This window comes from Castor canadensis, chromosome 9, assembly GCF_047511655.1.
Source record: "Castor canadensis chromosome 9, mCasCan1.hap1v2, whole genome shotgun sequence".
Lineage (NCBI taxonomy): Eukaryota > Metazoa > Chordata > Mammalia > Rodentia > Castoridae > Castor > Castor canadensis.
Genome location: NC_133394.1, coordinates 51,219,413 through 51,244,521, shown reverse-complemented (window position 1 = coordinate 51,244,521; position 25,109 = coordinate 51,219,413). Strand labels below are relative to the sequence as shown.

The following is a 25,109-nucleotide window of genomic DNA, read 5'->3' as shown; positions in this document are numbered from 1 at the left end:
TGTCATGAAGAAATTCTTCTCTTCCCAGAGTTTTTGTATTCACACTTAAGTACTTGCCATATCCAAAGTTGATTTATTATTTTTTTAAAGTTTGGTGCTAAATAGTATGAATTCCCAACTATCCTAGCATTATTTATTGAGTATTCTATCTTATTTTTCAGTGATACGTAATCCCAAAATTAGTCACATATTAAGTGTTATTGTCTGTGGGAGTCTTTGTCTGAATTTTCTTTTTGCTTCATTTGCCAATTTGAACCAGTGTCACATTGCTACCTGACATTTTTTCTTTGAGTAGTTTCTCTTTTTTTTTTTTTCCATATGTGTTTTGTAATCAGGCTGTCACATTCTCTGAAAAGTTCTGTTTGGTTTCTTTATTAGGATATGTTCATTATTTGGGGGGATTCATAATGACAATTCTGATTAGGCTTATATTACACATTAGTTATATCATCACCATTGTCTCTCCCCTCAAACCCCTCCCTGCAGCACATAAGGCAATTGCAAGAGGTTTCTTTATTCTGTTTCATATAGGTATATGAAGCCCATCAACTATATACTCTCACCTTAATTTCCTTCATTCACCCTCCACCCCTTCAGCTAGTACCCCCCCCACACACACTCTACCTATTTTACAGTCCTGTCATTCATTACTAATATGTAAGTTGATGTTCAAAGGGGTTTCTCAGCATATTCCCACTGTGAGTATACTTTACTTTGGTCCATTAGTCTTCCTTATCCCTTTGCCATCCACCACCCATTTTCAACTTCCTTAAATCCTCTATCTCCACAGATGTTGCTTTACGGTATTTCTGAGGCTTTGTTGTTCTCTTTTCCGTTCACTCCTTCCCAGAGTTCCATAGAGTAGTTCCAGTGAAACACACATGTTCCACATGAGTTTGTATATGATTATGCTTGTTTTTCTATATATATTTATTTTTTGAATCTCTCTTCCACATAAGAGTGAAAACATGTGGCCTTTGTCTTTCTGAGCCTGGTTTATTTCACTTAACGTGATGTCCTCCAATTGCATCAGTTTACCTTCAAATTACATGGTGTTATTATTCTTTAAGGCTGAGTATACCACATTTTCTTGATCCATTCATCAGTTGTAGAGGATCTGTCTTGATTCCAAAGATTGGCTATTATGAATAGTACTGTGATGAACATTGGTGTACATGTCTCTCTATTATATTCTGACTTACATTTCTTGGGTAGATGTCCAGAAGTAGTATCACTGGATCATATGGCAGTTTATCTTTATCTTTTTGAGGCATCTCCATATGGCTTTTTATAGTCATTGTACCAATTTTTATTCCCACCAACAGTGTATAAAAGGCCCCTGTTTCTCCAAATCATCTCTAGCATTTGTTGTTACTATTGCCCTTGAATATGGGCATTCTAAATGTTGTGAGATGAAATCTAAGTGTTTTGATTTGCATCTCTTTTATAAACAGGGAAGTCAAACTCTTTTTCATGTATTTATTAGGCTTTTGTATCTCTTCCCTTGAGAATTCTGTGTTTAATTCCTATGTCCATTTCTTCATTGGGATGTTGATGGTTTGAGGGTTGAGTTTTTCGCATTTCCTGTAGATTCTGGATATTAGTCCCTTATGAAATGAGTAAATGGAAAAGATTTTCTGTGGGCTGCCTTTTGACTGTTTCTTTTGCTGTGCAGAAGTTCTTTAGTTGGAATGCAGTCCCATTTGTTCATTCGTTCTCTTAGATATTGGACCGTTTGAGTTCTATTTAGGAAGTCATTTCCTATACCTTTATGTTCCAGTGTGTTTCCTACTACTTCCTGGAGTTGTTTCATAGTTTCAGGCCTTATATTAAGGTCTTTGATCCATTTTGAGTTGATTTTGGTACAGACTGGAGGACGGGAATATAGTTTCAGTCTTTTAGATGAGGATATTCAATTTTTCCAGTAACATTTGTTGAAGAGGCTGTCTTTTCTCCATAATGTGTTTTTTTATTGTTTATACATTTATACACATGTATATACATTGTTTGGGCTACCTTAGCCCCTGCCCCCTACCCCTTTCACCCTTCCACCTCTTCCCTCCTGCTCTTGCTTCTAGGAAAAAACTGTTCTGTCCTTTTGTCCAATTTTGTTGCAGAGAAAACAAGAGATAATAAGAAAGACATATCATTTTTTCTAGTTTGACATAAAGATAGCTATACAGAGAGATTCCTAGCCTTGCTTCCATGCACATGTGTATTACAACACACATCAGTTCATCTCTGCCAGACCTCTTCACTACTTCCCAGTCACCCTCCCATAGTGGTCTCTGACAGTTTAAGATTACTTTATTCGCTCCCCTACTGTGGGTTAACCCCTTTTAAGTTTTAGGTTTCCTTCCATTTCCCTACTCCTTCTGTATGCATTCTCCCATTAGTGTGTGGCCCATGTCCAATAATATTACTGCATTTGTTTTAGGTCTATAATCCACATATGAGGGAGAACATATGATTTTTTGGCCTTCTGAGCCTGGCTAACTTGGCTTAAGATGATGTTTTGGACTGCTTTGTCAAAGATCAGTTGGCTGTTGTTTCATGGGTTTATTTCTGGGTTTTATATTGTGATCCATTAGTCTTCTTGTCTGTTTTTGTGCCAGTACCATGTTGTTTTATTGTATGGCTTTGTAATATAGTTTGACATTGGGTGTTGTGATGCCTTTAGTGTACTTTGGGTATTGGAGGTCTTTTGTGTTTCATATGTATTTCAAAATTGACTTTTCTATTTCTGTGCAGAATGTCATTGGAATTTTGATAGGGATTGTGTTGAACATGCAGATGGCTTTTGGTCATATGGTCATTTTCACATTGTTGATCTACCAATCCACGAGCATGGGTGATTTTTCCATCTTCTGATGTCTTCATCAATTTCTCTCTTTGGTGGTTTACAATTGTCATTAAAAAGATCTTTGGTTTCCTTCACTAAATTTATTCCAAATTACTTTATTGTTTTTGAGACTACTGTAAATGGGATTATTTCCCTGATTTCTTTCTCAGTCTCTTTATTATTGGTATATAGGAAGTCTATTGATTTCTGTATGTTAATTTGTATCCTGCTAATTGTCTGGAAGAGTTTATAATTTCTAATAGTGTTTTGGTAGTATTTTTACAGTCTTTTACATATAGGATCATGTCATCTTAAAATAGTTTGACTTCTTCCTTCAATATTTGAATTCCTTGTATTTCTTTCTCTTGTCTTATTGCTCTGGCAAAGAATTCCAAATCTGTATTGAACAGGAGTGGGAAAAGTGGGCATCCCTGTCTCGTTCTTGACTATATGGGTATGGTTTTGGTTGTTCTACATTTTGTATAATGTTTGCTATAGGTTTGCCATATAGAGCCTTTGTTGTGTTGAGGAACATACCTTCTATTCCTAGTTTCTTCCAATGTTTACTAGGAAAGAGTGTTGAATTTTGTCAAAGGATTTTTCCGCATCTGTTGAGAGAATTATGTGTTACTTATCCTTGCTTTTTATTATATGCTATATTATGATTATAGATTTATATATGTTGAGCCATCCTTGCATGCCTGGAATGAAAACAACTTAGTCATAGCATATCTTTTTGATGTGTTGTTGAATTCTATTTGCAAGTATTTTGTTGAGAATATTTATGACTATATTCATTAAAGATATTGGTCCATAATTCTCTTTTTTGGTTGCATCTTTATTGGGTTTTGGAATGAATGTAATTCTGGCTTCATAGAATGAGTGTGGTAATGTTTCTTCCCTTTCTGTTTTCTGGAAATGTTTGAGGAGTATTGGTATTAGTTATTTAAAGGTTTGATAAAATTTGGCTATGAGTATGTCAAGTCCTGGGCCCTTCTTTGTATGGAGGCTCTTTATTACTGCTTCAATTTTATTGCTTTACTAGGTCTATGTAGGTGGTTAATATCTTCTTGCTTCAATTTTGGTTGGTTATATGTATGTAGAAATCTATCCATTTTGCCTAGATTTTCCAGTTTACTTGAATAAAAGTTTTCAAATTACTGTGTAATGAGCCTCTAAATCTCATTAGTATTTGTGGTTATGTCCCAACTTTTTGTTTTATTGGTTCTGTGTATAGTTTTTTTTGGTCTCAACCTCATTGATCTTGGTACTGATCTTTGTTATTTCTCTCTGCCTGCTGGTTCTGGGTTTGGTTTGTTCTTGTTTCCTAGGAGCTTAAAGTGTGCATTGTTAGATGGTTCATTTGAGAATTCTCTGTGTTTTACTGGAGACATTTGTAGCTATAAACTTTCCCCTTAGCACACCCTTTCCTGTGTCCCACAGATTCTGGTATATACTTTTTCACTTTCATTGGATTCTAGGAACTTTTTAATTTCTTCCCTTATTTCTTTGGTCACCCACTGGTCTTTCAACAATGTGTTGTTTAGACTTCATGTGTTTGAATATTTTCTGCAGTTTCTTTTATTTTTCAGGTCTAGTTTTAATCCTTTGTGATACGATATGATACTAGGGGTTACTTCAAGTTTATTGAATTTGTTGAGACTTGCTTTGTGTCCTGAATATGATCTATATTGGAGAAAGTTCCAGATAGTTGTATTAATGGTTTAATTTAACAGTAAAACTAAAATTCATAACATCCTTATTTGGTATAACATATGCTTTTTGATATGTTAATAATTCTTAAGGTCAAGGATAGGTGTGTTTGTGCAACTTTTTGATTAATTCGAATACTGAATTCAATTTAATTAATTTGATTATTTCCACTATATGGATTTTGGAGTTTTTAAAATTTGAACTCATTTCACTTGTAAATTCTCTTCTGCAGGAATTTCTTTCTATTCTGCTGTCTTTAATATAAATAACATATTTACATTTTTCTCTTTCATTTAATACAGTGCTGTGCTCCTATTAGAATTAATAAATACTTGCTGGCTTAATAGTGCTTGTTGACTGGCACTTTATGGAAACCAAACATTTATTTAAAGATAGGGAATATTCTTATAATTAAATATAAAATAACTTTCATATGTTTCATGTAGATTGTGAGGGGGAATATCTATACATTTTTCTTACATACCATTTTTGTGAGAAATTAGTGCATGAGTAAGTACCTGCACCAACAAATTATTTCTTAAAAATGCATAATGTTTACATTTGAGTTTGCCAAATCACAGATTGCATTTTACTTCAAAAGATTCTGTCCATGATACATCAGCCATTCCTCCATCAGCCAGTCTTAACTATCCACCTGTTACTTCATCAGGAAATATATAATGGAAGACAATGCTAGGTAGTGCAGGTCACATATGGCATATAAATGAACTGCCTTCTCAATGAGGGTACTATTTATAGAGAAATTATCAAACTTGTGTGGCAGAAGTAAGCTTACCTTTGAATTTACTTTCTCTTTGTAATTTATAAGTCTTTATGCTTAATGTGTACCAAAATAAGTAGGGATCCAAACTTTAAAGGTTAAGTATTAAATCCTTTGTTCCTATAGAAGTCTTCTGTACTGAATTAAGGACCAAAGGGTGTGTGTGTGTATGTGTGTGTGTGTGTGTGTGTGTGTGTGTTTGTAGTCTTTCCTTCTCTCTTCCTCTCTCTTTCTCCAAAGCCCCTATAGTTTTACTGATTTATGCTTCTCAAAAAATATACTACTCAGATTTGAAGTAACATTTCTTATATTAGATGTAAAGTCCTTATTGGCAGCATTTTCATGGTATATTTGACTGTAAAAATCAAATAGTAGCTAACATATAAAAGCTCTAAAGTCATCTCAACAAAGTAAATATATTCTATTTTTAAGTGGGGAAACAGAACTTTGGTGAGGTTGTATGATTTATATACCTATTTATAATTATTAGTGATCATCTAGAGATCATATTGGAAGATAAAACAGTCACATTCATACATCAATTTTTTGATAAAAGTTGGAAGCTGGCATACATGATTATATCATTCTTTTGATTAATATTCGTACAATGTCAAGTTTGAAAACTACTACTTGCACATGTTTCCTTTGATTTGAATATCTGTAAGAATGTACCTTGAGTCATTTGATAGAAATATTATATTTAGAGGAGACACTTTTAAGTCTGATATGCCTTCTTCAGATTCTACTTGCTCTAGCACCTATGTGTTGGGATTTCTTCTGTTTTTATTCTAATTTACATAGTAGAAAATTGATGCTTAGAGTGAATATATTCCCTTCAGTTCAGTCTCCCAGCATTCAAATGAGAGAGTTAGGAGTCACACATTGGTGGTCTTCATCAAGGCAGCACACTGTGCTCTCACCTTTCAGATTGTCATAAACAATTATAATCTTATAAGGAAATAATTTGCTGCTTGTTTTAGAAAATTTTCCTAATAAATATGAAGCATTTATATAAGGTTTTTGAATTCTTTCCCAGGAATATTACAGTTTCAGGGAACAAGCTTGATTTAAATCTGAGTTACTTTCTTTAGATTTTACTTATCTTAGCACCAGAAATACTCAGATTTCTGTTACGTGAAAAATAAAAGTACAAAAAGGTAGGGTGGTGAATTCAACTGTGATACAATGTTCGAACTTTGGGAAATGTCACAATGTACCCCTAGTACAACAATAAAAAAGAAAAAACTAGTACAAAAATGTATACTAGATCTAAAAAATCTTTTACTTAAAAGATTTAGAAGTGTATTTCATTTGTGCTGAAAAAGAGGCATCCTAAACTACTATTGAGCAGTACTACTAATGTTTCATCTGAAGGACAATAATAAGCTATACGGTATACTGTATAATTCTTATGAATATTATGAAGGAATGAAATTTATAATTCAGGCAGAATATAATCCCCAATATAGTAAAAAAGAAGTTAATTTCAAACATTTCAAAGAATATAAAGTTGTGTCATTAATAAAATTGCCTATTTTATGGTGGCCTAATATAACACAACTGAAAGTCATCACTGTGCTATTTACACTACTTCATACAAAATAAAAGTGCCCAGAACACTTATGTTTTCAGTGACTTCACGTTTTAAACTGTCAAATGTATTTTGCTCTTTTAATTTTTTAAATTTTTGATCCATTGAGACAGGATAGGGAATCACCAAGTACTCAGGATGGCCTTGAACTTTATATGTAGCCCAGGATGTTGCTTCTTAAGTTTTTGATCAAAATACAAACCCTACCAACGTGGCAGGTGGTGAAGCACTTACATAAAACATAAGGTATTTAAATATAACTTTCCTATAATAGTCAACTTCAGTTATGGAGTACTTTCCATTTTATTTGTTTATCAACTAATTTTGACAGAAATTATCAGAAACTTTTTTTTTCTTTTGTAATTATTGATGTTTGATCTCAGGGTCTCATGCAGGTGCTCTACACCTTGAGCCATACCCCCAGCCCAATGTCAGAGAATCTTGATATAGCAATGGCTAAGAAGTGTTTCCTCAAATGTTAGAGTTAGTAGGCAGAGAGGATGAAATACGAGAGATCAGGGCAGAAATTAATGAAATGGAGACTAAAGAAAAAGAACAGCCACCACAACAAATATGTATGTACATATATAAAGAATTACTGAAACAAAAGATGGCTCTTTGAAAAAACAAACAAGATTGCCCAACCCTTTAGTACTAACCGAAAGAAAAAGGGAGAAAACAGAAATTAATAAAATTAGAGATGATGGAGGGAAACCCCTGAGCAGAAAGTGCCTGGAAAAGGGGAGGATGAAAAGTCATGTTGAGGGGAACACTGCTTTGATGAATGGAGGGCTGAAGGAATGGAAGGGGAATGGGGAGGTGCTGCAGTCCAGCTGCTGCAGGGGCTCCAACTGTGGTCTTGGGTGCTTGAGTGGCAAATAATGACATGAACTCGGGATTGTGCCAGGCAGCGATGGTGTCATTTATATTCTGAAGATTGTGTTTAAGCAGTGCAGAAAAGCAGGAAGGAGTACATGGCAGTCCCCAGGTTTCCCTTGACCTCCGTACTAGGATTGGCTGTAAACGTTGCTATGGCTACTAGCCCAAGTGCAGAACATCATGTTCTCAGGACCTGGTTTTCCCAGGCCCACACAGAGAGAGAACAGGGGAGTTCAGGAACTATCCTTTTGGACTGTTGCAATCTCTTTTAGGGCTGTGGCACAAAAGTTAAAGTGACTCCACTCCTTTCCAAGAGGCTTTGGGGGTCCTGGGAGTTTCCAACAGGGAGGGATTAAGAAATGACCTGGTGTTTCTCAGAACAGGTCTTCTGAGGGAAGACTTTGACAAGGGCTGATACAATTGAGCTGTTGTTGGGATGGAGAAGGGCTGTGGAAGGACACAGACCAACTTTTGGGGAACCAGAAGGGCTCATGGCAAACTTCAGTTCATTTTGGACAGGAAATTGGTAGAAGGAGGCTGATTGGGCTGAGAGCAGAAGACTAGGTTTCAGTGGGATTTCTAAAGGACAGATGGATGGGAAGAGGAGACTTAGAGCAGATCAAGCTGGAAGGGGTTCAGGTATGCTACTGGGATCAGGGACCCTCAAAGTGTGTGTGCTTTGGAAAAGGGTCTAACTAGAGCACTGGATGGGGATAACCTGGAGGTAATTTGAAAGGTGAAAGTATGGTTGGTACATGGGAACCCAATTAGGGTTGGCCAACTCCATGCCCAACAATGTAGACAGGGTTGGGTCAGCTTTCTCAATGGGAGTATTTTGGCCATGCCCACATTCCATGATGCTTAGTACCAATCTGGGTTCACCTCTTCTAGCTGATACCATGGCCTGTAGCTGTTCAAGGAAGTTCATGGGGATTGTTGAGGTCAACCACGGTGATTTCTGGGACTGTAGTGATGTGCCCTCTTCTCCACCTTTTCCAGCTATGGGATGGCAAAGAAACTAGGCTGAGGAAATAGGCTCTTGCCTAGAAAAGGTAGAGAGAATATCATCAGAGGAACAGATCTGGTATTCCTGCAGGAGTGAAGAAAAAAAACTGGCAGTGAACCAGAGACAACCACTACTGGTGATTATAACTGACCTGAGTATGTGCACAGAGACTGTAGTACTCATACACCACATGTTGATGACACTGTGTCCCTTCTCCTAATGCTGGTATCAGGAAAAAAGGTATCCCCTCAGAACTAGGATTGGTGAGACCAAGATTTTTGTCTACAACCAAGAGCCTGAGACAGCTTTCTCACCAGCTGAATGGTGTTGTTTCTGAGTCTGTACCTTGCATCCACAGGGAAGACTCACGTTTTGTACTAACCAGAAGGATCCAGAGAGCCTGGGTCAAGAACTATCAGTAGCCCTGGACTCCAGCTGTCTAACAAAGAAATAACTGAGTAGTGAGATTGAATGGAAACAGCAGAATCAGGACACTTTGGACCAACTGGGGAAAGAGAAAGAATGCCAACAGAAGTCAACTGAAGAGCAGAAACTCTACAGACACAGCTGCAGTTTCACATTCAGACCATAGGGATCCTGGTGTCTAAGAAAACAGACTTGAAGTACAGCTCTGGCCCACATGCAGCAGGCAGCCAGGCAGAAAGCAGAAGAGTCTGAAGCTCTTGCCAGCCACCTCCAGTATGCACAACAGTGTATGAGAGAGCTGGAGCTGAGTGTGTCTGCTTTATCCACACAGAAGAATCAGGTGGACACTACAATAAGGAGATAACCAAAGAGTGACATGCCCTGAAGCAGGAACTGCACTAGAACCAGGCACACAATGAGGATGTGAAGGAGCAGAAGTCAGGAATGGAGCAGAGGCTTCAAGTGGTATTCACCAAGAAAGTGGCCATGCGGCTTGCAATGGAGGAACCACAAAAGTTGGAGATGTTTGAACTCCTGCTCCTATAGTTCTCCAGCAGATCTGAAGCTCCCAGGAGTAACCAGAAATTACAGCAGCCCATGGAGAGGCAGGAAAACTGGAGACACATGGCAAACCTGATAGAGATGCTGTAACAGGTACAAGTGTGGAGAGACTGAACTGCTGAGACTGTTAGAGGAGAGAGGGCCATGTGTGAGCAGAATATGCACCGTGAAGTTTTGGAGCAGCAGTGCACTGTGAAGGCCTAGAAGAAGCACAGCATGCATCAGGTGTCCAAGCTGAAGAGCAAGCTGGCTGAACTGAGAAGCCAACTGGTGGAATCACTACATCCAGAGTCCCCAGCAGGTCGATCTGAGGCAGAAGAATGCCTACAGGAGAAGGCCCAGCTGCTTCAGAAGGAATTGGAGATGCTGTTGGGACAGCTGCATGCCCAGGGTCAGGACAATAAGAGCTTGAGTTGCATGAACCAGGAACAGGAGGAGAGGATGCTAACATTGGAGCGGGCAGCCAAGATCTGAAACCAGCAGGTGAAAGACAACAAGATGAGACTTTGGAGAAGGACTGCACCACCCTCAGCTGCATGCTTCTGCAGAATGGAGAGTTCAAGGAGTAGCTCCCCTGAACTGTAAAATGGTTTGATCAGGTTGCCCAGTCACAACATGGAGCTCACCAGCATTCTGCAGTTGGCACAACATGTCAAGAAGGAGCTGGCCAAGTAGGTGGTACAGCTACAGGAGATACTGGCAGAGCTGAAGGAGGCAGTGGAGCTGAAGAGCCCAAAGGCTTGGAGTCTGCACAAGCAGTGAGAACATTGCCTGGCCCACATGCAGCAGCACACGGCCACCTAATAATAGACCTCCAAGAAGGAGGCACTGCACCATCAGCTACTGATGCAGACCCAGCTCCTGGACAAGGTTCAGGGCAAGATGGCTGATGAAAGGTCTGTAGGGAGTTTCAGGAGACCCAGGAGTGGCTGGAAGCCATCAGCTAGGAGAACCAGCAGCTGCAGGCCCAGTTGAGCCTCCTGGCTGTCCGTGGTTGAAGTGGGTGGAGTGCACAAGGTCAGAAAGGGTGGAGAGGCTTCTCGGTCTGATCTCAATATCCCGAAGTATCTACATAGCCAAGAAGAAATGGTGACTTTTTTGATGCTGTTCTTGCCAGTAGTGAGAAAGAGCATGAACAGCTGCACAGGCAGTCTCCTAAGCAGAAGGCCAGCTGCTGGCACCTGGCTTACCTGGCAGCTCTGACCCCCAGGAGGAGGAGTAACTTTGCGTATGTGCAGAGCTACCAGGACATTCAGATGTCCAGGGAGAAGCTAGGAAGTGCTTCCTGGAGTTTGTGCAGGAGATACTGGAGTTCAGGGAGCTATTGGAGGTTCTGCAACATTGCTGTGTCCAAATCTCCAGAGAGATGGGCACTAACACAGAGTACATTGCCCTTTAGTACTGAAGGCACAACACCTAGACAAAAAGTAGTATGCCAGCTGGTCAGCCCAAGACAAAAGAGAGATGAAGATGGACCAGCAGGAACCAATGCTGCTGCTTGTGGTTGAGCCCAGTGATTGGCAGGTCAAAATTCCTGGCAGAGTCCCAGAAACCTGCTTCTGAGCCTGCCTCAGGCCACTTGGGTCACCAGGAACTTCCCAAGAACAGAGTGACTTTGAAGAGGTGAGCCTCACTGACAATGTGGTGCCAGTGTTAAGAGAAGCTGGGGTGGCTTGGCTCCCAGAGTACCCCACTGATGTGCTGCTGGAGATGCAGAACTCCCAGAAGGATGCAGGTTTGGGCAGTGACCACTTTTTCTACCAGGGTCATGAGAATGATGGGGAGAAATCACGGTTATCTGATAGATAGCCTAATCTTGGAGAAGTGGGGCTGGCACTCTGCCCCATCAGTTTCTGCTACCCAAGTTCCTGCCATTCCTTTCTAGTCTCCCTTTATATTTACCATAACATGATCAGAACCCCTATGTTAGCAGAGGTGTAGGCTCTTTGCCATTTAGGCAAGGTCTGAGTCTTCATTTTTGGACTTCTGTTCTGGAAAATTGCCTAAAACTCATAATTATGGACTGGGCTGCCAATGCTGGGGTCAAGGGCTCTATCACCTTACCCAGAGGTGTTATTTATTTATTTACTTATTCTGAGATATGTCTTACTATGTACTGTATGGTGGCCTTTAAGTCATCTCCCAGTCTCCCAAGTTCTGAGATTACAGTCTTGTATCACCATGTGTAGCTTTGATTGGTGGTTCTTGATAGCAACCATCACTTGATGGATGTCCTGGCCATATTTGTTTTTCTTGCCGTACTAAGGTTTTCAATTCAGGATCTTGTGCTTATTAAGTGAGTACTGCACCATTTAAGCTATGACTCTAGACCTTTTTGCCTTATTTTTCAGATAAAATCTGATGATTTTATCCAGGATGGCCTTGAACTGTGATTCTCCCATGTATACCTCCTGCATTGCTGGGATTGCAAGGCATGCTTGTTCTTTGACACAGAGTCTCACTACCTTCCCTGCCACCCACCCTAAGCTGGTTGCCAACCATGATCTTCCCATCTCTGCATTTTAAGGTGCTGGGATTATAGATGTGAACCTCTGCACTGACATTTTATAATCTTCATCATTATAAAAACTTAGATGCAGAGACCTATGCAGAAAGAATAACAAATCATGAAAAACAGAAACAGGAAACCTCAGTTCTGAAAAGAGCTATGTACCTAGTCTTCTCTGTGAATAGAAGCTGCTCTTTGGCTTCTCCATCACAAGTGCTAAGGAAGCAAATGAATACCATAAACTGGTTAGCCCCCACAGTTCACCTACAAAAAGTCTTCCAATCATTTGCAAAATGCTTGGCTTTTACAAATTATTTTTAAAATAACTACATAATTGAAAGTAGAATTGCATACTACTCTAAGAGTTCATGCTGAGTTTTGTGTGAACAGTTTGTTACAGAATGAGTATGAGAAAAGCAACCTGGAGATCCAGGTTTCTAGCTCCAGTCCAGGTAATTTACTACCTAACACTAAGAACTAAGTCCTGGAATGATCTCAGTATTCTTATCAGGATAAAGGGAAGATTATACAGATCAACAGTTCTTTACCTAAGTCCAAGAATTCCCAAAGGCCTATGAATGATTTCAGAGATTCCACAGGCTTGAGTAGAAAGCATTTCATATTCATTTTAGTTAATCCCTAATTAAAATGCTAATGCCATTCTGTTATGGATGTGAGTTACAAATAAATGTTAGTGGTAACTCTACCTTTATTTACCTAAGCCTTTGTTCCCCTTGGAAATCATAGACATTTTCCTCTTCAAATATTTTTGTGGCATGTATATAGAGGTACAATTTTTCTCATTTCTATGCTGAATTTATACAGATATTATACTGGTTGCTAATCCATGGTATTTAATATATTAATTAATAAACACCTATATTGTTATGGTATGTTATTAAAACATTTTAATAATTGCCTCTATAAAATTAGTTTTCTTTGTAATTCTCTGAATTTTATCTTATCGAGTAGAAAACATTATCCTTAGATAGGGTCGTGTCTTAGTGTGTCTTCATACTAAAAAAAAGATGGGAACACAAAAGAATCCTTTTATCGAATAAACTACATCAGTCTCCTAATTTGTAAAGTTCAGTGACTATAGTTCGAAAATATTTACTCAAATATACCAATTGGAAATTATGTTGGAATAAAAATTAAGAATTGTACAACTGATAAAAACCCATTTCTAAAATCTGACTAAACAAAATAAAAAGAGATCTTTTTAAAATGACTGAACTAAATATTCCTTATAAACATTACAAATTGGGCCATGCCCTGCAGATTTCTGTAGGTTTTGATGAACGTGAATTGAATGACATAATTAAGTTTCTGTCTCTAACACATTAATTCATTATCACACTCAACATTGGTCCAGATTTTGTCTTCTTGGAATTTCTCCTTCTAATCACACAGGGAACAGTCTAGAACTATAGAATGTGATTAAATGCATGAGTTGCTAGAGAATTCACATTTTTAAAATAATGAAATAGTCATCTCAAAATTGAATTTAAAATTCTGACTTTAGTCCATTTCTACCAACAATCATTACTACTATTACATTCCTAACTTATAATTTCTCCCCAGAAACAACAATAATCTATCTTCAAAGCCTCAGGGCCTGAGAAGTCACATTTGTGAGGCTTTCATGTAAAGGAAAGCACATGTTTTCTAAGAAAGCCTACCTGGAGCTGTCATGGTTATCACCATAAATATGATTAATTAGGTTTTTGTCACTAACAACACTTAATTCTGAGACAGTGGGAAAGATGAATAGTGGAAGGACTTAACCATTCTGTAAAGCTACAGTTTTGAAGAATGCAAATCTTACAATGAAAGAAAGAATTTGGTGGAATTATGTGCAAACTACAATTGGACCACTATTGTTTTTCATAATACCTACCCCAAATACGTCAGGCAAAAATCTCTTCTTTTGTTAAAATCATTTCTTTAAGGCATGATTATTCTTTTCCTCTCCTTATTCACTACAATCAGGCAGTACTGAATGATCAAATTGAAAACCTACACATTTTAATGTATTTTTTAATTTTCTTATTCTCTTCAGAGTTATCATTGGAATCAATTCATTCTGGTCACAACAATTTCATTCTTATCTAATCATTTCTAGAACATGTGATGGAGTTTACATTAAGACCTTTCATATTCAAATACAAAAATGTACCAAGGGGTGCTGATATTTTTAAATTATATGTGAGGATGGACTTCCTTAACAATAAGTGATTCTTCTCAATTCAACATGGGATCCTCGGTCATACTCTGCAATTTGTAAAACAGTTTTTAATTGCACAATTCTACATTGTGTCCACATAATAAATCAATTTATACATCATTACATCAGTTAGTACATATTTTGTGTTTGAAATTTAATATAATTGCATAAAGTTTTTGCATATTTCAGATCTTAATTTTTGTGAAGGTTTTTTTTTGTCTTACGTGGACAGAATGATATCAAAAGAATAACCAACCACCATGTAATAGCTTAATAAACTAACGAAAACACAGACATCCTGATTTTTCAAATCATTAAACATTCCACAATACTTTTCAATGACAAAAATTTGAACACAAAAACTACCCGTAAAATTTCAAACATTCATTCATTGCTTTTGTTTTCCTTTCTCCTCTCCACAAAACCTTTCCCCTTGAGGATGTGTAAAAGAGTCTGGAAAGCGTTATGTAGGAAAAAGCAGCTCCTCTGTCAACTCTCCATGACCCTGAACCTACTGTCACTCATGATGGGAGGGGTGGAGCCTTAGTGACTCAGGAAAAAGCCTGTGATTGGTGTAATGTAAGACTTGTGATTGGTTCATAAGCAAGGCTTGTAATTGGTAAAATACAAGGCTTGTGATTGGTAGAAGTGGAAGCTAAGGTGGGATTGGTGGAATTACAATCCCAGCATAGCTATATAAGCAGGCTATGCCCTAGTCTTTGTGTTTGCTGCTCTGCGTTTTTTGTGAAGTTGGGCCGTGTAAAGGAGTATTTTCAAGGTGTTTTTGTCTCTTGTAGCCTTTTTCACCGACTGAAATACACGGTTTTATTAACACTAAGAGGAGACAAAATCTCAGATTTGAAGCCCCAGGAATCAGGAAGCAGCTAGAACGTGGCTGGAGAGTTAACTCCAGGATGTGAGCAAGATCCACACAGCAACTAAGAAGCAGCTGAAGAGTTTAAGAAGTCGCCAGAGTGGAGACTGCCAAGGCTGTGAAGAACTGTGGAAGTACTGAGAAGGAGGAAAGCAGTAGAGGTAAGACTAGAGAAGGCTGGAGTCTACAAAGGGGAGGCAGCTAGGCCAGGGGGAAAGCATTCCAGAGAGCTGCCAAGGGTCCCGACACCCTGAGCTCCTGGGCTGCCATGTTAGTTATCGGGTGCAGGGCTGCTGACTTTGAAGCTTGCTCTGACCTGAGATCTGAAAGTGAGTCTCTAGTTTCAAAAGCCTGGAGCCATAAGTGTCTTGTTCCCAGGGTCTAGAGTTTAAGTCTATGAGATTTGAAGACCTCTCCCCAGGGCCTGAAAGACTGAGGAAGCCCCAAATGTCTTTAATAGCGTTTCTTTTTGACTGATCCAGCATTCAATTTATGAACATACTGATTTATTGCTTTTAGTTATATTTGGTCTATTTTATTCCTTTGTTCTAGAAATGTTTTACTTTTTTTCCTTTTCATTTGATTTTTTAATGACATTGAGAGGTTTTGAACCATTCAAGTCTGTTGTTTTGCAGAATGATCTGATTGCTTCTTTATGATTAGATTCTGGTTAAATGATAGAAACCCTGCAAAATTATATGTCTCTCTATGAATGCCGTGTGGCTCAAGTGCGCACACGGTACAAATTTGTTTCATTGCTAGTGTAATTCTGATTACTTGGTTAAGGTGGTATTGCCAGACTTTTTTTATTGTACAGACATTTTGTAGTTTTTTAATATGCAATTTGTGAAGTGACACTTTAAGACAATATGACAATGCAATTTCTCAGCAACTTTGCACTCAATGATATTAGAATGTACTTGAAGTTTGTTGTAATGTTGAAATTTGCATTTCTCTTTTGCTTCAATATGTATGTGATTGTTATGGTTTGTATAGGAAGTATCCCTCAAAGGCTCATGTGTTGCAGGCTTGTCCTTAATGCAGAAGTGCTCAGAGTTGGGACTTGAAGAGATACTTGGATCATGAAGGCTCTAATTTCAGCAGTGAATTAATTCATTAATGAATTGGTCATTGAACAAACTATTAGGAGGTGTGGTGTCTAGTTGGAGTAACTAGGTGCCTGAAGGCATGATCTGGAAAGGTGTATCTTAACCTCACTACACATCCTTGTCTCTCTCTGTCTTTCTGTCTCTGTCTCTTTCTCCACTCGCAACCCATATGCATGCATGTCCTTCCTGGTTGCCATAATGTGAGTGGCTTTCCTTTGCCATACTCTTCTGTCATGATGCTCTGTCTCACCAAGGAAGAGCCTGAAACACAGGGTCAGGTGACCATGGACTGAAACTTCAGAGATGCGCGCCCAAATCAACCTCAAATTAAGTTGACTTTTTCATATATTTTGTCACAGTGCACACTGAGTAAAAGCTAACATAATTGTTAATATCTACGATAGTATACCCCTTCAACCTTTACTTTGTTCTTTCTTCCTTCCCTCACTCTTTTCATCTCTTCCCCTTCCCTCCCTTTCTTTCATGTTTTTAGCACAATTCATTTCTATTGGATTGTGGAACCAAAGTCTTGTTCTCTTGCTGGCTGTCAGATAGAAGCTACTGACAGTTCTAAGAGGCTGCCTGGAGTATTTTTCTGCCAGGATGCATTTTCCATCATCCCTCTCACACAGGCTGGTTTATTTCCTCACACCAAGAAGGAAGTAAGTATCTGCTTCTTTTATACAAGACAAATATTGTGTGAGGATTAAGATAACTGTAATTTATCATGTACTCTGAAATACATTTGTGAGTAAAAGGAAGTGCTACATTTTCTGTAACTTTTTCTGCTTGTTGTTGTACTGGAGGTACATTGTGTCATTTACAATCTATCATAGCTGAATTCACTCCATCCATCATTCCTCTTTACACATCCAGTCCTGGAAGTTTCAACATGCTTCAGTTTTTCTATGTTCATATGTGAGTGCACAGTATTTCTACCATGTTCACCCTGCTATACCCATTCCTCATATCTTTCCCCCCTCCCATTGGTGCCAATCTGTAGACATGATGTTTTACCTTCCTGTTCTTTTTTTGTAAAAAAAGACAAATTGTGTTTACGATAATCATACAGAGACTTTCATTGTGACATTTCCATGTACATATGTATTATACCTTGAATAGGTTCATCCCATCTATTTTTCTCCTTTCTACCTTAGTACCCACATTGAATTGATACTTGATTGATTGATGAAAGATGTGGATCTAGTTTCAGTTTTCTTCATGCAGATATCCAGTTTTCCCAGAAACAATTGTTGAAAATGCTGTCTTTTCTCCATTGACTGTTTTGGGTGGCTTTGTCAAAAATCAGGTGGGCATAGTTGAATGGTTTCATATCTGAGTCTTCTGTTTCATTGGTCTTCATGTCCATTTTTCTGCCATCCCAAGCAGTTTTTATTGCTATGGCTTTGAAATATAGTGTGAAGTTGTGTGTTGTGACCTGTAATTTCTGGGGTGAATATCATTAGAATTTGATGGGGATTATACTGAATATGTAGATTGCTTTTGGTAATATAGCCATTTTCACAATATTGACACTGCCAGTCCATAAGCATAGGAGATCTTTCCATCTTCTGTAGGCTTTTTTGAATTTTTTCTTAAATGGCTTATAGTTTTCATTGTAGACGTCTTTGACTTCCCTTAAGTTTATTCCTAGGCATTCAATTATTTTGGAGGCTAATGTAAATGGTATTGTTTTCTTATATTCTTTCTCAGTCTGCTCATTCTCAGTACATATAAAGGATACTGGTTTTTGTGAATTGATTTTGTGTCCTTCTACAATGCAGGAGGTGCTTTTTGGTGGAATTTTCTGTGTCTTTTCCGTATTAAAATCATATCATCTGCAAATAGGAATAATTAATTCTTTTTTGCATATTTAATTCCTTTTATTTGTACATCCTGTCTTTTGCTTTAGCTAGAAATTCCAAGACTGTTGAATAAGAGTGGAAAGAGTGGAACCTTTCTTGTTTCTGACTTTAGAAGTAATGGTTTCAATGTTTTTCCCATTTAATATGATGTTGGCTATAGGCTTGTTGTATATGGCCTTTATTATATTGTGTAATTTCCTGCTATTCTTAACTTTCATGAGAGTTTTATGAAAGAATGTTGAATCTGTTGAAGGGTTTTCCTGCATCTATTGAGATCATGGTTTTGTCTTTTCTTCTGTTAGTACACTCTATTACATTTAGTGATTTGCATATGTTGAACCATCCCTGCATTTCTGGGATGAGACTGACTTGGTTATGGTGTACGATCTTTTTGATGTTATTGAATTAAGAACACCAGTATTTTGTAGAGGATTTTTGCATCTAATTTCATAAAGAGATTGGTCTATAATTCTTTTTGTCTTGTGCCTTTGTCCAGTTTGGGGATGGGACTTCATATAATGTTGGCAGTATTCCTTCCCTTTCTACTTCATGGAAGAGATTGAGGAGTGTTGCTATTACTTCTTTAAAGGCCTGTAGAATTCAGCAGTGAATCTATCAGCTTTTTTGAGAAACTGCATTGTGTCTTCAATTTCATTGGTTGGTACAAATATATTTAGGTCATTTAACATCCTCTCAGCTCAATTTTGGCTTGTCACATGTGTCTAGAAATTTGACCAGTTCTAGATTTGTCAATTTATTTAAATATAAGTTTTCAAAATACTCCCTAATGATTCACTGGATTTTCTTGGTCTTCATTGTGATTTCCCCTTTCTAATTGATACTTTTATTAATTTGCATCTTTTCCTGCTTCATTTTAGTCAGATTTGCTATGGGCTTTTCAATATTATTTACATTGCTAATCAACCATATTTTTCTTTTAGCAATATTTGGTATTATTTTTTGTTCTCTAATTCATTAGTTTTGGCCCTTATTTTTATTTTTTCTCTCGTTCTTGTTTTTCTGGAAGTTTGAAATGCAACATTAGGTAATTTATTTGTGATTTTTCTGTTTTTAATATATGCATTCATGGCTAGAAATTTTCCCCTTAGCACTGAGTTTGCTGTTTCCCATAGGCTCTGGTAGATTGTGCTTTCATTTTCATTAAATTCTATTTCTTCAGTGATCCACTGATCATGGAGAAATATGTTGTTCATTCTCCAGGTGGCTGAATATCTTCTGCTGTTTCTTTGGTTGACTTCAAGTTCTTTTGTTGTGGTCAGACACTATGCAGTAGTTATTTAAATTTTCTATTTGTTAAGACTTGCTTTGTTACCTAAAATATCTGTTTTGAAGAAAGTTCCATACGTTGTTGAGAAGAATGTGTATTGTGCTGTTGCAGAATTGAATATTCTGTACACCTCTGTCATGTCCATTTGCTCTATGGTGTCATTCAATTCTAAAGTTTCTTTTTTGACTTTCTGCATGAATGAGCAATCTGTTGGTGATAGAAGAGTACTGAAGTCTTCTACTATCATCTTTGGGTGGTTATGATTTTAAGTACAGTTGTGTATGTTAAATGAAATTGGGTAAGCTGACTTTAGGTGCATATAAGTAAACAGTTATTTCCTCTTAATGTGTTACTCCTTCTATTTGTATGAAGTGACCTACTTTGCATCTTCTAATTTAAGCTATAAGTCTACCTGTTTTAAATTTAGCTGTTCCTGCCTGTTTGAATGGACCATTATCTTCACCCCAAGCCCATGTTCCTGTCTGTAAGGTGGGTTTCTTATAAACAACCAATTTTAGGCTCTTCCTTTTTCATCCCCATTGCCAGTCTTTTGATGGAAGAGTTGAGAACATTAACATTCCATGTTTATATTGAGAGGTATGTGGTGATTCTTCTCACTTAGTAGTTTTTACTGAATAAGAGTTTGTGTGTGTGCATGAATTCTATGCTCCTCTCTAATTACTTGTCTGCTCTTCTCTTGAGAGTGAATGATTCCCATCCTTTCATGGCTATATTGATTTTAGTCTACTAGGTGTACGAGTCCTTTGAGAATCTTCTAGAGTGCTGATTTTAGTGGGGAGATACTGTTTTAGTTTCTGTTTATCATGCAAGGGCTTATTTCTTCTTGAAATTGAATTATAACTTTGCTGGGTAGAGTATCATGGGGTTGAAATTGTTTTTCTTCAGTGCTTTAAATACCTGACACCATTCTATTTATGGTTTTATGGCTTTTGTTGAAGATTCTGTTGTTATTCTGATGGGTTTACTTTTATATGTTATTTGATTTTCTTCTTAAAACTTTCAATATTCTTTCATTTCTTTCTGTGCAAATTATTTTAACAATTACACACCAGGGAGAGGTCCTACTTTGGTCATATCTGTTTATTTTCCTGTACCTGGATGGGCATCGTTTCTTGAGTTTTTGGGGAGTTTCCTCCTATTATTTTGTTGAATATATTTCCTATGCCTTTGGTTTATACCTCTTCTCCTCCTCTGATGCCCATGATTTGCAGGATTGTTTTTTAGATGGCATCACAGATATCTGGCATATTTCTTTTGTACTAAATATTCTTCTGCATTTTTGATACCTATGTTGTCTTCAAGACCTGAAATTCTTTTTTTTTCATTTATTCATATGTGCATACAATGTTTGGGTCACTTCTCCCCCCTTCCCCCTGCCCCCTCCCTTTCCCCTCTTCCTCTCCCCCTCACCCCCTCGTTTCCAGGCAGAAACTGTTTTGCCCTTGTCTCTAATTTTGTTGAAGAGAGAGTATAAACAATAATTAGAGGGACAAAGAGTTTTTGCTAGTTGAGATAAGGAAAGCTATACAGGAAGATTCCTCGCATTGAATTCATGTACATATGTGTTAGAATCTAAGTTGATTCTTCTCTAACTGACCTTTTCTCTAGTTCCTGGTCCCTTTCTCCTATTGGCCTCTGTCACTTTAAAGTTTCTGTATTAGTTCCTTTGCATTGAGGACCTCAAATACTATCAGGTTTTTTTGGGTTTCTTACCTGTCCTCATACCTCCCTTGTGTACTCTCGCCTTATCATGTGACCAAAGTCCAATCACCTTGCTGTATTTGCCCTTGATCTAAAGTCCACATATGAGGGAAAACATTCAATTATTGGTCTTCTGAGCCTGGCTAACCTCGCTCAGGATGATGTTCTTCAGTTCCATCCATTTACTTTTGAATGATAAGATTTCATTATTCATCATGCAAGCTCTGAAATTCTGTTTTTTGACTTAAAGAACTATTTGTTACCAGAGTTTCTGTTTTGATACGTTTCCTGTGAGACTTTCCATGTCACCTCTTATACTATGTTCTTTATTTCATGTATATGTCTTTTTAAAAAAGTTTTACTTTGTTTCTATTTCAGAGTTATTTGAAATGTGTTAATTTAGTCATTTCTGTGAATCCTTGAGCTTTTTAATCCAAATTTTCTTGGGATTCATTGACTTTCTCTGTGTGTCCTGTTTAAGCTCATTAAACATTCTTACATTCTGTGGACATTAGCATTCCCTTCATTGTCCACCAAATCCTCTATTGACTGATTGTTAATGATTTGATGAGTCATATTCTCTGCCTTCTTTTATTCCCCACATTTCTATTTTGAGATTTTCTAATGTTTTCTTGATTCATTGATTGAGGGTTTAAATTGTTCCCTTGACTTAATTGCTATGCTCTGGCTAGCAATCCTGTGACTCCCACATCATGCTCTTTCCATCGGAAAGTGATTTTGAAACTTGGAAGATCTTACTTTGAAAATTGTGTCCTTATCCTACATTTAGCATTTCTTGTCTTGAAACTTTAAACAAAGAAAGGTCAAATTTGCATACCAGTCAAATAGATTCCCTGTATTTGTTCATGTTCAAATTATTTAGTCTGAAATAACACAGCTAATAAAGTCAAAATGTGTAGTGAATTGACTAAAATACTGTTCTTTTTTCATGTCTTAAGATGGAACAACAAGGAGGATCTTCCAGAGAAAAGAAAGAAAAAACAGAACATTTCAGACTCTGGAAAACAATAATTCTTCAGCCTATAATTTTTAAAACTCTAATTGGTAGTTTAAACTCTGATAAAAATAAAAGCTGACAATTGCTTTACTTGTGATACAATCTTTATGCTTAAGGAATGAGAATGGGCAAGTGAGTGGTGTAATATAACCTACATAAGCTTTAAAATGAGTATTGGACCCTTGATACCTGACTGACAAGTCATGCTTAGGATGCACATTGGCAGGAGGAAGTCAGGGAATGCTGGTCTTGATTAACAAGTGTCACCATGGTTTTGTCTTCTCTGGCTTGCTTTTTAGTCTTTCCGTGATTATAACGGGTTTTAAAAATGAACGAAGAAACTCATTTGATTTTTATTCTTTGTACGGTCTTCTTCCTGACGAGATCAACCTGCACTGCATTCCAAAATGGCAGGTTTTCTCCATCCATTCCTCAGTAGAAGACCTTGGGTGTTGTTTCCCAGGTTTGGGTTTTGTGAATAACACTGTGCTCAGCAAGGTCGTGCAGGTGTGTCGGTTGCATATTGACTTAGGTTCCTTTGGGTGCATGCCAGGGGGACATATCCCTGTATCATCTGGCGTTTCACTCTTTGGTGGGAAGAGAAATCTCCGCCCTGCTTCCCATCATGATTTTCGTGGTTCGAGTTGGCACCGGGTGTGTGCAAGTGTCACTGCCTGGTGGAATCCAGGCAAGCATTTGCGGCTGTCAGCAATGGGTCTGGAGACTTTCCCCTGATGTGACTCAGATTTATTCCGTGATCACACTTCCCCCGTCCCATGCCAACTGAGTAGGAAGCGTGCATGCCCGTGGGTAAATGCACACACAGACAGGCAAACACACCCAGAGTAATAGTGTTTCAGTGCACCTTCTCGTCCCAAATCGGCTGACTAGAGCATGGCTGATGCTGTGTGAGGATCTGAATGGGTGGCAAGTTGTAAAAGCGGGAATGTTCGGCAGGCTGCACGTTTGCCAGATGAACAGCGTGCCGATGGTGGGGTGGTGGCGCGCCGGTGTCCTTTGTGTGCCTCTGCACTGGAGAGGAGGGTGGGCTGCAGCTGCATGAGTTATGCCCTGGGCGGAAATGGTGAGGGAGATGTTGGGCGTGTGCAACGTGTGGTGGCAGTGCATCATTGCAGTGGAGCAAGGGGATGCCTGTTTGGGAGTGCGGCTGCCTAGCTGCCGTAGGTCATGGCTGCTGCCATACTGGGCTCACTTGAACCCCGACCCAACCTGGCCCCACGGCACTCTGCACCTTTTCATTCTCAGAAGGTGGTCAGCCCCATGGAAATGCCCGAGGGTTCGTGAGCGGGAGTTTGGGGCAGCAGATGGGAGGATTGCCCCGCCACATTCAGGGCGCGTGTGGTTGTCCGGCCATCCCAGTAGCCCATCGTTCCCTGACGCCTCCTGCCCGCCACTCTAGCCGGGCTCTTGGCCTGGCAATGGTCCCACACAGCACTGTCTTGGCCTGCGTTCAGCCAAGGACAGCTCGGGGCGCCGCGCAGCGCAGCCGAGGCTGCTTGAAGGGGGCGGCAGCGGCTGACGTGCTTCTGTGCCAGCAGCTCCAGCAGCAGTGGTGGCAAAAACTTGCTTGCAGTACTGCACCGGGGGTCGAGCCTGATGAGTTTGAGATGGAGTCGCAGATGAAGACGGAGGCGACCTCTAAAGACATCCTTGGTGAGTTTCCTGGGTCCCTTGGGGTGTCTGTGGTTGGGCCGCTGAGGAAGCAGGAAGGCCCAGGGATTAGTTGATCCCCTGGTGGAAAGGTGCTGAGGGAGCGAGGGATGCTGGAAAGGCTGGGCTAAGGGGCCCGGGACTGCCCGGCACCCGGGGCCCCGGACTGCCTGTGACCAAGCTGATCACCGCTTGCTCATCTGGGCCAGGGGCACGAGAGTGTCCCGCTCAGACTTTGACTCGCCTTGCCAGAAAAAATGTCCCGGATCCACAGGGCTCTAGGCTAGGAAGCAGAGGCCTTAGGGTTGTGCTGAATGGACCTAGAGCCCCGAGCCCGCAAAGAGGCCTCAGGCACAGTTCCCCCTGTGGACCATGAGGAGACCCGGGCCGGTACTGTCTGCCAAGCGTTTACGTCTCTTGAGTGTGCCGAAGCTCAGTCGTCCTCTTTTCCTCCTTCCCCGAGTCCCAGGGGGCAGTTGTACTGTCAGAAACCGGCTCCCCATAGCAGAAGTTCCCAAGTCATCACGTGCGCCTTCATGCATGCATTCAAGTGCCGTATCGATGTTCCACGTCTGCGAGAAAACCGGTGCCCTTTGTGTTCCTGAGCCTGCCGTCCTCACGTTCACATGGTGTGCCCAAACCGCAGCCATTCCCCCTCCAAGCAGGTCACATTCATTCTTCCTCCCGAAGACCTCAACCTGCACCGCATTACAGCATGGCACGTTTTCTCGCTCCATTCCTCAGCAGACCTTTAGGGTCGTTTCCCTAGCATGGGTTCAGTGAATAGCGCTGTGTTCATCATGGTCATGCAGGTGTGTCGGTTTCATATTGGCTTAGGGTCCTTTTGCTGCACTCCTGGGGGACGTCTCCCTGTATCATCTAGTGCTTCACTCTTTGGCGGGAAGAGAAATCTCTGCCCTGCCTTCCATCATGATTTCCGTGGTTCAAGTTGTCACAGGGTGACAACTGCCTGGCGGAATCTGGGCGAGCATTTGCGGCTCTCAGCATGGGTCCGGAGACTTTCCCC

General features: G+C 39.3%; 1 protein-coding gene across 16 annotated transcripts in view; it reads left to right on the top strand.

Moving 5' to 3' along the window:
• LOC141410877 (uncharacterized) overlaps nt 1-25,109 on the top strand; it is a 137,070-nt gene that overhangs the window by 26,399 nt on the left and 85,562 nt on the right. For 7 of the 16 annotated variants that reach the window (XR_012435674.1, XR_012435671.1, XR_012435673.1 and 4 more), the window contains exons 6-9: nt 15,333-15,570; nt 17,012-17,180; nt 20,099-20,160; nt 22,353-24,085. Coding sequence is in view for 1 of the 16 variants with exons in the window: in XM_074041610.1 (XP_073897711.1) it covers nt 23,737-24,085; nt 24,552-24,865 (663 nt within the window). In the remaining 15 variants the exon portion in view is untranslated. Of the gene's footprint in view, nt 1-15,332; nt 15,571-17,011; nt 17,181-20,098; nt 20,161-22,352; nt 24,086-24,551; nt 24,866-25,109 lie in introns of those variants that run through there. The other 9 variants (XR_012435668.1, XR_012435670.1, XR_012435669.1 and 6 more) reach the window with 7 other exon arrangements.